The sequence below is a fragment of the Nerophis lumbriciformis genome, linkage group LG27, assembly GCF_033978685.3.
Source record: "Nerophis lumbriciformis linkage group LG27, RoL_Nlum_v2.1, whole genome shotgun sequence".
NCBI lineage: Eukaryota > Metazoa > Chordata > Actinopteri > Syngnathiformes > Syngnathidae > Nerophis > Nerophis lumbriciformis.
In genome coordinates, this window is record NC_084574.2 from 27,912,501 (window position 1) to 27,926,616 (window position 14,116).

The following is a 14,116-nucleotide window of genomic DNA, read 5'->3' on the forward strand; positions in this document are numbered from 1 at the left end:
CTTTCTACATGATAATTTATGAGCTCTAGTTTCTTCTGAAAACCATGAGGTACGCCTTTTTTAGGGGCCTTTTTTAGCTTTAGCGGTGCTATACTATCAATGGTTTCGCGCAGGGCGTCGTTAAAGTTGTTAGTGACGTTATCAATAGAGCCCACATAATTTGGGAATGGTTCCATTACCGAAAGCAGTAGGCCAGCAAGAGTCATCGTTGTGGCAGCATTAATGTTGCAGCTGCTAAAGCAGTTATTATTATTATTAGCTTGTTGACAATGAGTCAGAACTTCGAATTTTATAAAGTAATGATCGTACATTACTTTAGTATATGGGAGTATCATAACTTTGGAGGTGGTGACCCCCCTGACAAGCATTAGATCTATCGTATTACCGTTGCGATGTGTGGGTTAATTTATTATTTGTGTAAGACCGCAGCTATCAATTATAGTCTGGAGCGCCACGCACGGAGGGTCCGATGGGGTATTCATATGGATATTAAAGTCCCCCATTATGATTGTATTGTCGTCGTGCGTCACTAGATCAGCGACAAACTCTGAGAATTCACTGATAATAGGGCCCTGGGGGGCGGTACATAACAGCCAGGTAGAGAGGCAGCGGTGCGACAGACCTCATAGTAAGCACCTCAAATGATTTATATTTATTATTTAGGTTAGGGGTAAGGTTAAAGATTTCATTGTATATTAGTGCGACCCCCCCACCCCTTTTAAGGGAAGGGCAATATGCGCGTTCGTATAGTTAGGAGGAGATACCTCATTTAGCGCAAAAAAATCATCTGGTTTGAGCCAGGTTTCGCTGAGACCAATGACGTTAAGATTGTTGTTTCTAATGACCTAATTAACTACGGTAATAACGTTTTGGGAGACAATGATCTTATGTTTAAAAAGCCCATATTATAGGTAGTGGACTGTTTTGAGGAGTTTTTGTTGAAATTATCCGTAGTAGCAATATTAATAATGTTGCGTTTATTATGCGTAGTGCGCTTTAAATAATTTCGACCATATCTAGGAATTGATATGACGGGAATTTCAGATTGTTTGCTTGGTGCTGCGATACATTGAACGCATCATAATTTGCCACCTCAGTAGAATGCATGTCCACCTCCGGCACAGTCACTGCAGAAAAAACATTATGTGAGTTGTGTATTATTCTAGGAGAAATGCTATGTGTGCAGGGATTTTCCAGCCTGGCGCTGGCTAGTTCTAGCTTAACTGACTCCTCACCCGGACTAACAGACCCTGTAATTGCCTGTGTCAGTTAATTAAGGGTACTTATAAAAGAAATACAGTCTAACATTAAAGGAGTGCTTAATTATTTTCTGTTACACCCCTCTATGAAGAAGAAAACATTTTGCGCCCTCTGCCGCGACTATAAATAGTATCATTTGTCTATTAAATTGTTATAAGTACACCTCTGCATAGCATTGTATCCGTATTAACATTAAAGACAACAAAAAAGGAGGAAAGATAGTTCAATCAACTTACAACAAAGAATAACTTTATTAACGTTGTTTTTTAGTCTAACAGAAGATTTTAAATGTTTTTGCCTGAAATAAATCTTCATTTAAACTAACATATTTTGACAGACTTCAAACATTTGATTCTAAAATATAAAATTAAATAAACTCATCCATCCATCCATTTTCTACCGCTTGTCCCATTTTTTTGGGGTCGCGCGGGGTGCTGGAGCCTATCTCAGCTGCATTCGGGCGGAAGGCAGGGTACACCCTGGAGGAGTCGCCACCTCATCGCAGGGCCAACACAGATAGACAGACAACATTCACACTCACATTCACACACTAGGGCCAATTTAGTGTTGCCAATCAACAATATTATTTATTAAATAAACTCAATAAATAATATTGAATTCAAATTGTTTCTAAATAACAATGAAAAAGTCAAGATTAATTGCTACAATCAACAAACTGAAAACAAAAATCACTTTTGCGACTTTTTCCCCCTAAAAAAAAAGGCTGAACTAATTAACTAAGGCTAAACTCTTGTCGCATCACCGAGAAGACATCAAACTTGACTAAATAGAGGAAGTAAAAGTTGTAACAAAGTTTCCATATATGAACCTGCAGACAGATCACTACCTTTTTTTAAGAGCAGAGCTACACCTCCAGGACAAGTTGGTGTGTCTCGACCATGTCCAATTTCCGGCGAGTTTCATCAGGGTCGACGGCGGGCCAAAAACAGCCAAAATACGATGACAGATAGGCGTGATGTCACACCAGGAAGCAGCGACCGCTCTGAGGAATGCTGAAGTGACTATGATTTCTTTATTAATGCAACCAATTAACCATCCCAGGACATCCTGCTGTACACAGGGGCTCCAGCAGGTATTAACTTGCCTCCCTCCCACTGAGCATGGAGGGCCTGCAAGGGGTGATAGTTGAATCAGACTCCTCTGAATAGAATCGTCAAATATTAAAATGTTTGAAGACAGCCCTAATATATGTTAATCTTATCTTTTCTATATCGCATACCCCAGCTGACAAAAGGCATTAATAAGGGGGTTAACTTTGGAAAGATGTCCAGTTCATTGTAGGGCTGATAGATTTAATATTTCCATTCCCTTCAGATTTTGGAGGAGAGGAACGCGCTGCAGGAGCAGCTTCAGGCTGAAACAGAGCTTTATGCAGAAGCAGAGGAAATGCGGGTACGTCTGGCAGCTAAGAAGCAGGAATTGGAGGAAATCCTCCATGAGATGGAGGCAAGACTTGATGAAGAAGAAGAACGTTCTCAGTCACTGCTAGTAGATAAAAAGAAGATGCAACAGCAAATGCAGGTAAATAAATAATTTCCCCACACGTTCCATCACTCATCCCAAGTGCGAGAAAAAGATAACTTTCACTTCACTTGTGTAGGAATTGGAAGAACATTTAGAGGAGGAGGAAGATGCTCGGCAAAAGCTGCATTTGGAGAAGGTCACTTGTGAGGGGAAGATCAAAAAGCTTGAAGATGACATCCTTGTGATGGAAGATCAGAACAACAAGCTGCTCAAGGTGAAGGAGGAACATACCTTGAAATTATGATTTAAGTATACCAAGGACAGAAGAGGTGGGTAACATTTCATTTTTCATTATGTAGGAGAGAAAGCTGATGGAGGAAAGGGTTGCAGACTTCAGTGCTAATCTGGCTGAAGAGGAGGAGAAGTCGAAGAACCTCACTAAGCTCAAAAATAAACATGAGTCTATGATCTCAGATCTGGAGGGTACTTACTGGATTTTCACATATGACGTTTAGTGTCTGATTTACTAAAATCCAAATACCATCTAATACTATTAGTGGGCGTGTTGCGTGTGATCTACTAACACTGCATGTGCAACGTGAACAGTAGTGCAGACCACCATATTTAATTGAGGATTTTGCGTGTACTGAAAAGGGCTTTCACCCTGGAGACATTTGATCATTTACCGCCCATTCATCTTATCATAATCCTATCTGTGACATGTTGCTATGTTTTCAAACATGGAGGAGGCTTGTACCACTTTTTATGGGCATTTTGAAAGCAGTTGGACTCGTGCATTGCATCTACATTGAAACCACTTTTTTAATTTTTTTTTTTTTTTTTAAGTGCTGCAGATGCAGTGATGGGAGAGAGGCTGCATTTATGTGCTCAAGATGCAAAAACTGCATACTTACAGTTTTTTTCATATAGGAGATTTGTTAATATACTGTATATACTCTTTCAAAAACTAAACGCTATTGAAAAAACACTGAAGGACGTGAAGTTAATTATATTTATATAGCGGTTTTCTCTAGTGACTCAAAGCGCTTTACATGGTGAAACCCATGATCTGAGTTACATTTAAACAAGTGTGGGTGGCACTGGGAGCAGGTGGGTAAAGTATCTTGCCCAAGGACACAACGGCAGTGACTAGGATGGCGGAAGGCACGGCCGCCTTACCAACCGAGCAACGCCACCCCAAAGACACCAAAATGCATTAATTGAATTTGTTTTAATCGGCCCCTTAAGTCACCCAGTATGAAATTATAAAAGCATGTTGCTGAACAGACGCCATGTCTAATATTTATATATAATTATTTATTAATGAATACAAATATGTTGACACAAACACGTAGGGCAGAGGATTCTCGTCTATCGTCTGTCTTTGCAGCAGCGCCACGGATCCTGCAGCCGTGTGTGTAACTGTCAGTTACATACTTTTCAGACATGCTAAATAACGACGCTAATTTAGGTGCCGCAATCACTTTCTAGTTAAGTAAATCAGGCTGCGTGTGCCAAATAGTTATATTTGCATTTTCTCCTCCTAGTATTGTGGACGTTCTGACGATCAGCATATCGTTGACATATTAATGAAGACAGAAACGCAAAATATATTGCACACCTTATTTTACTCACTTAACAGACATAATCCACTTAGCACACGTTTAGTAGATCAGCTTTGTGTCTGCTATCAAGTTTGTATGTGTTTTAGTACCGTACATTCAAACCTTTGGTAATCTCAGGCCCATAGTGTACACATTCAAAATATACAGGCTGCATAGTAAATACTTTGCTGTACAAAGTTGTACACTGTTTTGTTTCTGCTGCATTTTCAGTCCGCCTGAAAAAAGAGGAAAAGACGCGGCAGGAGCTGGATAAGGTTAAGCGTAAGTTGGAGGCGGAGTCAAATGATCTACAAGAGCAGATAGCTGACCTGCAGGCCCAAATCGCTGACCTCAAAGCCCAGCTGGCAAAGAAAGAAGAGGAGCTTCAAAATGCCTTAGCAAGGTTTACTATTCAGTATTTGAACGTCATTACAATTATTTAAAATAATTTAACAACAAAAGATAAACTAACAATGACAGCGCTATTAAAAAAGTTATTTTCTCTCTTCAAAATAATTTTGAAGATATTTCAAAACCTACTAATGTTACTTTGACTAGTTTAAGTTGTGCATTAACATCATAGTTAACAATGTAACAAAGTTATGGTTTCCTCCATTAGGTTGGAAGATGAGACGGCTCAAAAGAACAATGCTCTGAAGAAAATCAGGGAGCTGGAGGGACACATCTCTGACCTGCAGGAAGACGTCGACTCAGAGAGAGTAGCCAGGAACAAGGCGGAAAAGATCAAACGGGACTTGGGAGAGGAGCTGGAGGCTCTTAAGTCGGAACTGGAGGATACACTGGACAGTACTGCCACCCAGCAGGAACTCAGGTCACACACACATGAAACCATATACAGTACAGTGGTACCTCGATTTGCGAGTGATTTGAGATGTGAGCTGCCAAATGTCTCATCTTTCCATGTGTTCTGCAGAGCCAAACGTGAGCAGGAGGTCAACCTACTGAAGAGAGCCATAGAAGAGGAGAACCGGACCCATGAGGCTCTGATACATGAAATGAGACAGAAAAATACCCAGGCTGTTGAGGAGCTCACAGAGCAGCTGGAACAATCCAAACGGGTGAGACTCCAACATTTTAAACATTGACATTCCCTTATTTTCATCCGGTTTATTTCATTGATAACAATTTTGAGATTAAGCCAGAGCCTCCCCCTGCCAATAGGTGAAGTCCAACTTGGAAAAAGCCAAACAAGCTCTGGAGAAGGACACATCCGAATTAACCATGGAAGTGCGCTCGCTCACTCAAGCCAAACAAGATGGTGAGCACAAGAGGAAGAAACTGGAGGGTCAAGTGACGGATCTGCAGTCCCGTTTTACTGACAGCGAGAAGCAAAAGGCAGAACTTGGAGAACGCTGCTCCAAGATCACTGTAATTGGATTACTTCAGTACGATATCGTGGTGCAATTAGGAAGTTAGGAAATCGTATTAATACCTTCATCCTCCCACAGGTGGAACTGGAGAGTGTGACAAACCTACTGAATGAAGCTGAGGGCAAGAACATTAAACTGAATAAAGACGTTTCCAGCTTTAGCGCCCAACTCCAGGATGCACAGGTTACTGCTGTGGAAATGAAATATATTGGCAAGAAACAGGAAGTTCTTGGTCTGACCTTTGACCTGCTTGGCATCCATAGGAGCTGCTGGCTGAGGAGACACGCCAGAAGCTGCAGTTCTCGACAAAGCTGCGGCAGGCCGAGGATGACAAGAACAACCTACAGGAGCAGCTCGAGGAGGAGATGGAAGCCAAGAGGAACGTGGAGAGACACGTGTCCACCCTCAACATCCAGGTTAATGATGGGTTTGGAATGTGTTTAAAACATGTAGTGTCCAATGTGTCATTTTCATTTGCAAACAACAATTTCAAAGCTGTCAGATTCCAAGAAAAAGATGGAAGAAATGTCAGGAAACATTGAGCTGCTGGAAGAAGGCAAGAAACGCCTGCAGAGAGATTTGGAGGCAGCCAACACCCAGTTTGAGGAGAAGGCCTCCGCCTATGACAAATTGGAGAAGACCAAAAACCGCCTGCAACAGGAGCTGGAGGACACACTGGTGGATCTTGACAACCAGAGGCAGAATGTTTCAAACCTTGAGAAGAAGCAGAAGAAATTCGACCAGGTTGTTTTTCTTGCCATTGTTTACCTAAACACTGCTAGATGCGACACCAACATGGTTTTACTTGTGGTCGTTTGTCCTCCAGATGCTGGCTGAGGAGAAGAGTATCTCCAGTAAATATGCGGAGGAGAGAGATCGAGCTGAGGCTGAGGCCAGAGAGAAGGACACCAAGGCTCTGTCCCTTGCGAGGGCTATGGAGGAGGCTCAGGATGGCAGAGAAGAGCTGGAGAGAGCTAATAAGGCCCTGAGGACGGAGATGGAGGATCTGATCAGTTCAAAGGATGACGTTGGAAAAAATGTGCGATCTAAATCCTGTTTTGATTCAGAGGACAAGTGAATGCATCATCACCACAATTGTTGATGTTACGGCAGGTCCATGAGCTGGAGAAGTCCAAACGAGGTCTGGAGGCCCAGGTGGAGGAGATGAAGACTCAGTTGGAGGAACTGGAGGACGAGCTGCAGGCAGCTGAGGATGCCAAACTGCGCCTAGAGGTCAACATGCAGGCTCTGAAGGCCCAGTTTGAGCGGGATCTCACAGGCCGCGATGAGATGGGAGAAGAAAAGAAGAGACAGCTTGTCAAGCAGGTGAAGAAAAGCATCGCAATCATCCATTACAGAAAGTCTTGCCGATTATTATCAGTAATCTAAGAGCCGGCACGCGCTGGTTGCAGGTCCGTGAGTTGGAAACCGAGCTGGAGGACGAACGTAAGCAGAAGGTGTCCACAGCAGCAGCCAAGAAGAAGTTGGAGACAGACATGAAAGACCTGGAGGGCCAGATTGAGACGGCCAATAAAGGACGAGATGAGTCCATCAAGCAGCTCCGAAAAATCCAGGTGAGAGTTGCTTATTACTTTGGTTAAATATTTATGCGTTAGAATCAGAATAGTTTTTATTGCCATTGTTTGAGAACGGGTTCACAAACTATGGATTTTTTCTTGGTGCAATCGTGCAACATAAAACACATAACACAGAATAGAAATAAAAATGAGCTGTAACTGAGCTATCACATCTTGTTATTGTTCATGAGTCTGATGGCCGAGGGGGAAAAAACTGTTGTGGGAGGTGTGGGTCTGGATGGACCGTAGTCTCCTGCCTGAGTTACAAAACATTATCATCTTTCTAATTATTATTTGAAATGTTACAATACTGTTACCGACAATGGAATGTGGTGCATTATGTTGGGTTCTTTACTTTATTCTGACTGTAATGCATGAACAGCAGTGATCAGTTTCAACATCTTACAGTATTTACAGTACTGTATCTCAAACTGCACACCATGTCTCTCTCTTTCCTCTGCACTACACAACACTTCCTCATTGTCCACCAATCACTCAGGCAAGGTGCATGCACGGACATCCATAGGGCAGCCATAACTGCGATGTGGCCCTCAATGAAATCGAGGTTGATAATACCGATTGCCCTTTGAACCTTTGCCAGGCCCAGATGAAAGACTTCCAGAGGGAGCTCGAAGATGCTCGTGCTGCACGGGAGGAGGTGCTGACTACGGCAAAGGAGAGCGAGAAGAAAGCAAAGGGCCTGGAGGCGGAGCTCATGCAGCTGCAAGAGGTGATTGATGCTAGTAACTGGCAGCCGCACTGAGCTGTGTGTAGAAAGTTTCATGTCATGTTTGCAGGAGCTGGCTGCTGCTGAGAGAGCGCGGAAGCAAGCAGAGGCTGAGAGAGACGAGCTGTCTGATGAGTTGGCAAGCAACTCTTCTGGGAAGTCAGTCCTGCTGCTTCTTCTGTGTTATTTATTAAAAAAATACAGCCGGTGATCATGTGGACATGTTTTACCCTTCTTGTCTGAAGGTCAGCCTTAGCAGATGAGAAGCGTCGTCTAGAAGCGAAGATCTCCCAAGTGGAGGAAGAGCTGGAAGAAGAGCAGAGCAACATGGAGATCCTCAACGACCGGCTGAGGAAGAGCACACAGCAGGTTGCTGTAGCAACGAGGTCCCATGGCACCCTCACCTAGCCATCTGTTAACAGGTGCCTTCTCTCCACAGGCGGATCAGCTCAACAGCGAGCTGCAGATGGAGCGCTCTGCCTCCCAGAAGAACGAGAGCGCCCGGCAGCAGATGGAGCGCCAGAACAAGGAGCTGAAGGCCAAGCTGAGCGAGATGGAGAACCAGGTCAAGTCCAAGTTCAAGTCGTCCATCACTGCTTTGGAGGCCAAAGTGGCTCAGCTGGAGGAGCAGTTGGAGCAGGAGAACAGGTTCGAGCCAAGGAAACGTCAGACCCTTCAGTCTTCTTTAAGTTCCTCCAAGTTTCTGTCCGACCACCTTGTGTCTTTTTGCAGGGAAAAGCAGGCGACCGCCAAGGCTGTGCGCCAGAAGGACAAGAAGCTGAAAGACTTGCTGATGCAGGTGGAGGATGAAAGGAAGCAGGCAGAACAGTACAAAGACCAGGTCATCTTCAAGCAACTTCAGAACCACTTGCAGAAGCAAAAGCGGAGTCCCTTTGACCTGACTCCGCCCTCGATCCATTCCAGGGGGAGAAGTCCAACACGCGCATGAAGCAGCTGAAGAGGCAGCTGGAGGAGTCGGAGGAAGAGTCTCAGCGAGCCACGGCCGCCCGCAGGAAGCTGCAGCGCGAGCTGGATGAAGCCACCGAGGCCAACGACGCCATGGGCCGCGAGGTCAACTCTCTCAAGAGCAAACTAAGGTAAGAACTTTGGAACTGGACCAAATGGTGGAGACCTTTTTATTATTAATATTATCTCTTTAATAGGCAGACCTGATGAAATAAGGGCGAGGCTTTCCTAATATAATAAAGCAGCTGTAAATAATACATGCACAATTGTCTTACTGCACAATCTAAGAAGATCCAAAACACAAATATGCCACAGTCAGTATTTAAGGATGTTAGTCATAGACATCTACATCCTAAATGTCTACATAAATCACATTTTGCTATGAAACTTCATTAACAAGGTTGTTTTCATCAAGTCACGATTGTCTGACACTACCCTTGCAAAAACTCCAAAATGGTTCAATCCAACTGGATTTCAGAGTGGCTCATTGTTTTTCTTTTTGAGTACTCATTACTCGTTTTCACCCAGGAAACAATCACTTGTGGCTTATAAGATTCAAACAATTAAAATTCATGGCAATTGGTACTCTATTTGGGGGAATTATTTTAATGTATAGATGTCATTTGGCACGTGTTTTCATTGTCAACATTGTGCTGTGTTACAATGCTTTCTTGCAACTCTACTGTAAAATTTTCCTCTTGAGCATTTTAACAATACAGAAACAAAGATAGCATACAAATGATAAATGGATACAATGTGTACGAAAATATAAATTAAATACAAAGCAAATGATAAATTGATACAATGTATATGAAAATATAAATTAAATACATAGTAGGACACTATATAAATGGCAATGAATGCAAAATTGCACTAACCGTACTGCATACCGAAATTCAGCGCCTCTCCCGAAAATCTCCCAATTTTCAGCCGGAGCTGGAGGCCACGACCCCTCCAGCTCCGTGCAGACCTGAGTGAGGACACCCTTTTTTCACGTCTGCTTTCCCACGATATAAACAGCGTGCCTGCCCAATCACGTTATTCCATACGAGGCGTCCGGCATACCGCCGATGAGCGTGCTGCAGATGGAGAAGATCTTCTCGGCGTCCGTGTTGGCACACACGTTGCCAAAGCCGACGCTGGTCAGGCTGCTGAGGGTGAAGTAGAGGGCGGCGATGTACGACATGCGCACCGACGGGCCGCCGACCGTGTTGTTGACGTAGGGCATCTCCAGGCGTTTGCCCAGCTCATGGAGCCATCCTTGGGGAAGAGACGGGAGGACAACAGGGTGACAAGAACTAAATCATCCAGACTAGAGATAAATTGTATTATTATGTTTATCTTACCTAAAAATAAATATATTTGTTAATAAAAATAAAATAAAAAAAATACATTTTTACTATATTTTGCGAAAAACATCAAAATTAATTGTATTTTTTCTGACTCCTTATTACATCCAGCCATAGAATTATACATTAAAATAAACATAATTGAAATAATTAATTTTAAATTATAATAATTCATTTAAAATGACCATATTTAATTATTAAAATAATTGCTTGTTTATCAACAACTTTAGCATTTTATTCATTACATTTTGAAGCTCTCAGAAGCCAAGTTATGTTATATTCCTTAAGATTTATTTATGCAAGTTTGAAGTATCAATTATCTAAACAGTTTTGTTTGCATATTTTCAGGATATATATATATATATATATATATGAAATACTTGACTTGGTGAATTCTAGCTGTAAATATACTCCTCCCCTCTTAACCATGCCCCCCACCCCCCGAAATCGGAGGTCTCAAGGTTGGCAAGTGTAAATATCGAATGCAAATGTTGCTAAGTTTCCTTTGAATTTATCTCATTTTGGGTTTATTTTTTATTTTCCTTCCTTCTGTCTGTTGTGGCTCAAGTCGTTAATCCCAATAACAAGTGCTAAACAGCGTGTGCACACTATACAGTTGCGTGTATTAGTGGGTGTGTTGCGTGTGATCTAGTAAGACTGCGTATACAATTGATAATAAGTACAAAAGTGGCGCAGACTGCCCTATTTAAATGAGGTTTGTGCGCGTATACTTGCTGTCACCATGGAGACACTCATTTCCCTCTCCATGTATGGCATCATATGATCAAACTTGTGGCGTGTTATATTGTTGACCTGCAACACAAATATATGTACCACCTTTTCGAGGCTACCATATAATGAAGCACGGTCTAGACAACAGAAGCAATTTTTTGTACGCTCTGGGAGGCGCTGCAGTGTTGTGATGGTGCGTCTTGATCAAGAAAAATGCATATTGCAAGAAGTTTTTTCATATAATGAAAGAACAACCACTATTAAATAAATAAAAACGCCAGCAGACACTAATACAAATCATTGGTATTTGCTTTAATGAGCCCGTTAGGTCACCCAGCCATAAAATATTGCTGAATAGACATGTTGAATATTTGTATTAATGACAGTTCAAATATGTTGACACACACAAACGGAACATTCTTCCTCTCAATTATCTCTTTTAAAGTTAAAGTTAAAGTACCAATGATTGTCACACACACACACTAGGTGTGGCGAGATTATTCTCTGCATTTGACCCATCACCCTTGATCACCCCCTGGGAGGTGAGGGGAGCAGTGGGCAGCAGCGGTGGCCGCGCCCGGGAATCATTTTTTGGTGATTTAACCCCCAATTCCAACCCTTGATGCTGAGTGCCAAGCAGGGAGGTAATGGGTCCCATTTTTATAGTCTTTGGTATGACTCGGCCGGGATTTGAACTCACAACCTACCGATCTCAGGGCGGACACTCTAACCACTAGGCCACTGAGCCATTGTGTGTTACTTTGCACGAACATTCCAAACGTGCTAAATAACGACACAAAACAGCAGCCACAGAACAATTTTAGCTTTGATAAATCACATGGCAAGTGCTAAATGATTGTATTTGCATCTCCTTGATGATCAGCATATATTCTGCATGTACATGAAGACAGACACACTAAATGGATGGCAATCCTAATTTCGATCATTTAACGGACAAACTTTTAATAAATCCGTTGACGTACGTGTGGAATCAGATTATGGAATGTTAGACTTCTTTGATGAATCCAAAGTACTAATATGATGCAGTTAAAGAAACTGTTCAAACTTAAAGTGTTTACAACGTAGAAAGAAGTAGAATCCTGATAAATATGTTGAGCCTCAATGAAAATGAGTTTAATATCATTATGGTAATCATAGCTTACTTGACTATTTATTCAGAATCAGAACAGTTTTTATTGCCATTGTTTGAGAACGGGTACACAAACTAGGAATTTTACTTGGTGCAATCGTGCAACATAAAACACAGGATAGAATAACATGAGCTGTAACTGAGCTATCAGATCTTGTTGTTGTTCATGTGCCTGATGGCCGAGGGGAAAAAACTGTTCAGGTGGCGGGAGGTGTGGGTCTGGATGGGCCGTAGTCTCCTGCCTGAGGGAGAGGGGAGAATAGTCCTTTCACGAGGACTGTTGTATTTTTATTGATTTAAACTCTGGTACAAATTGAAAACAGGAAGTGAACAATGTGTTCGAAGTGTAAAAGGGGTAGAATTAAATAAGCTCTGCTTCTTCTGACTTCTTTTTGGACATGTAATGAGAAAATTGGAAATATGTGATGTTTCATGTTCCAAATAAACCACAACTTGTGCATATGCTATCAAGTTTGCACGTGTTTTGATACACTCTATTAAACCTTTAGGCCCCAAATCAACAATTTAAGTGATCCAGTTGTGTTAATTTCCATTCACTATTTTGTCTTTTTAGGCGTGGAAACGAGCCCTCTTTTGGCAGCACGCCTCGCCGCATTGGGGGAGGCCGAAGGGCGGTTGAGGACGCTTCCGAGGAAGAGGCGGACTCCCAAAGTGATTTCAATGGAACCAAGTCCGCAGAATGAGCGACACGATGAAATCCAATCAACTAACCAGATATCAGAATCTCCTGGTTTGCTTTTTCCCCCCCTCACCTCCCGAGTTCCGTGTCACATGAAAATAATACACTGCCTGGCCAAAGAACAGTCACACACTGTTTTGCCATTCACATTGCATCAAATGATGCCAAACTCATGCATTGTCAGCACATTTGTGCAAACCCAAAGGTTGCCAAGAGCTACAAGTGGTCAATGCATGTGTGAAAGCAGTGAACCAAAGTGTCAAAATCTACTCACGCAGAACTTGTTCATTCACTCGTCAGATTACTAAATTTGGGGCACAAAATGTTAGTCAAGTTTGACCCGGAGAACCAAAACAAGCCCAGATTGTAACACTGCAGCAGCTGGTCAGGAAAGTAAAGAAAGTCCAATTTGGCATGATCACTTTTTTTTAGTATGATAGCATATTTAAATATACTGTAGTTACATTCTCAACTAGTGGACTCCTAAATATACATGGATTCTTAATGGGTGGGTACTAAATTCAGTAGTTTTTTAGTCACCGACCGACTATTAATACATGCACATGAAAATTAAACAGCGTCATATTGCAATCCTTTGATGCAACGTCCAGTTGCAGACTTGGTCGGCTCGAAGTCTTGCAAAAAGAAACATCTAATATAGACTAAAGCATCAAATGTATAGGAGCATACTGCATTCACAATCACATAAAAACAGTCAGTGGAATGAAAGACATGTACCTGGTGCTTCTTTCCTCCTGGTCAAAAGCATGCCAGCGTCATTGGAGACTCCAAATTGTCCGTAAGTGTGAAGAATCGAGCAAACTTGGTAGGGAAAATAAATTAATCTAGCCCTGTTATTTAATTTACTCCTTGAATGGCGTGATGCGTTATTCTGCTTTAAAAGCCAATCATGATCTCTAAAGTTGCTTACCACAGCTTTAGAACATGTCTGATTAGACCACATGATCATTTGGAACCATCTTGCACAGGCCGGACCCCAACTACTCATTTCTGCATCAATTTAGATCAGTGGTTCTCAAACTATTTTTTTTTTTAGAAAAAAAAGCTTTCCAAGTACCATAATAATGGCCAACATTAAAATTTGGTAGCATAGTAGGCCTAAGTATTTATTTAACAAGTATTTTGGGACACTAACATTACATGCAGTTTGAACA

General features: G+C 42.1%; 1 protein-coding gene across 3 annotated transcripts in view; it reads left to right on the plus strand.

The window, feature by feature from the left end:
* myh11a (myosin, heavy chain 11a, smooth muscle) overlaps positions 1-14,092 on the plus strand; it is a 44,482-nt gene extending 30,390 nt beyond the window's left edge. For all 3 annotated transcript variants that reach the window (XM_061988250.2, XM_061988251.2, XM_072916402.1), the window contains 20 exons: positions 2,596-2,802; positions 2,882-3,019; positions 3,105-3,228; positions 4,581-4,752; positions 4,969-5,181; positions 5,284-5,428; positions 5,532-5,738; positions 5,819-5,923; positions 6,004-6,156; positions 6,236-6,484; positions 6,567-6,779; positions 6,854-7,066; positions 7,153-7,314; positions 7,919-8,047; positions 8,115-8,203; positions 8,290-8,413; positions 8,484-8,692; positions 8,777-8,885; positions 8,969-9,141; positions 12,816-14,092. In XM_061988250.2, the coding sequence (XP_061844234.1) occupies positions 2,596-2,802; positions 2,882-3,019; positions 3,105-3,228; positions 4,581-4,752; positions 4,969-5,181; positions 5,284-5,428; positions 5,532-5,738; positions 5,819-5,923; positions 6,004-6,156; positions 6,236-6,484; positions 6,567-6,779; positions 6,854-7,066; positions 7,153-7,314; positions 7,919-8,047; positions 8,115-8,203; positions 8,290-8,413; positions 8,484-8,692; positions 8,777-8,885; positions 8,969-9,141; positions 12,816-12,945 (3,264 nt within the window). In that variant the 3' untranslated portion in view covers positions 12,946-14,092. The remainder of the gene's footprint in view (positions 1-2,595; positions 2,803-2,881; positions 3,020-3,104; positions 3,229-4,580; positions 4,753-4,968; positions 5,182-5,283; positions 5,429-5,531; positions 5,739-5,818; positions 5,924-6,003; positions 6,157-6,235; positions 6,485-6,566; positions 6,780-6,853; positions 7,067-7,152; positions 7,315-7,918; positions 8,048-8,114; positions 8,204-8,289; positions 8,414-8,483; positions 8,693-8,776; positions 8,886-8,968; positions 9,142-12,815) is intronic.
* Positions 14,093-14,116: the final 24 nt, after the last annotated feature.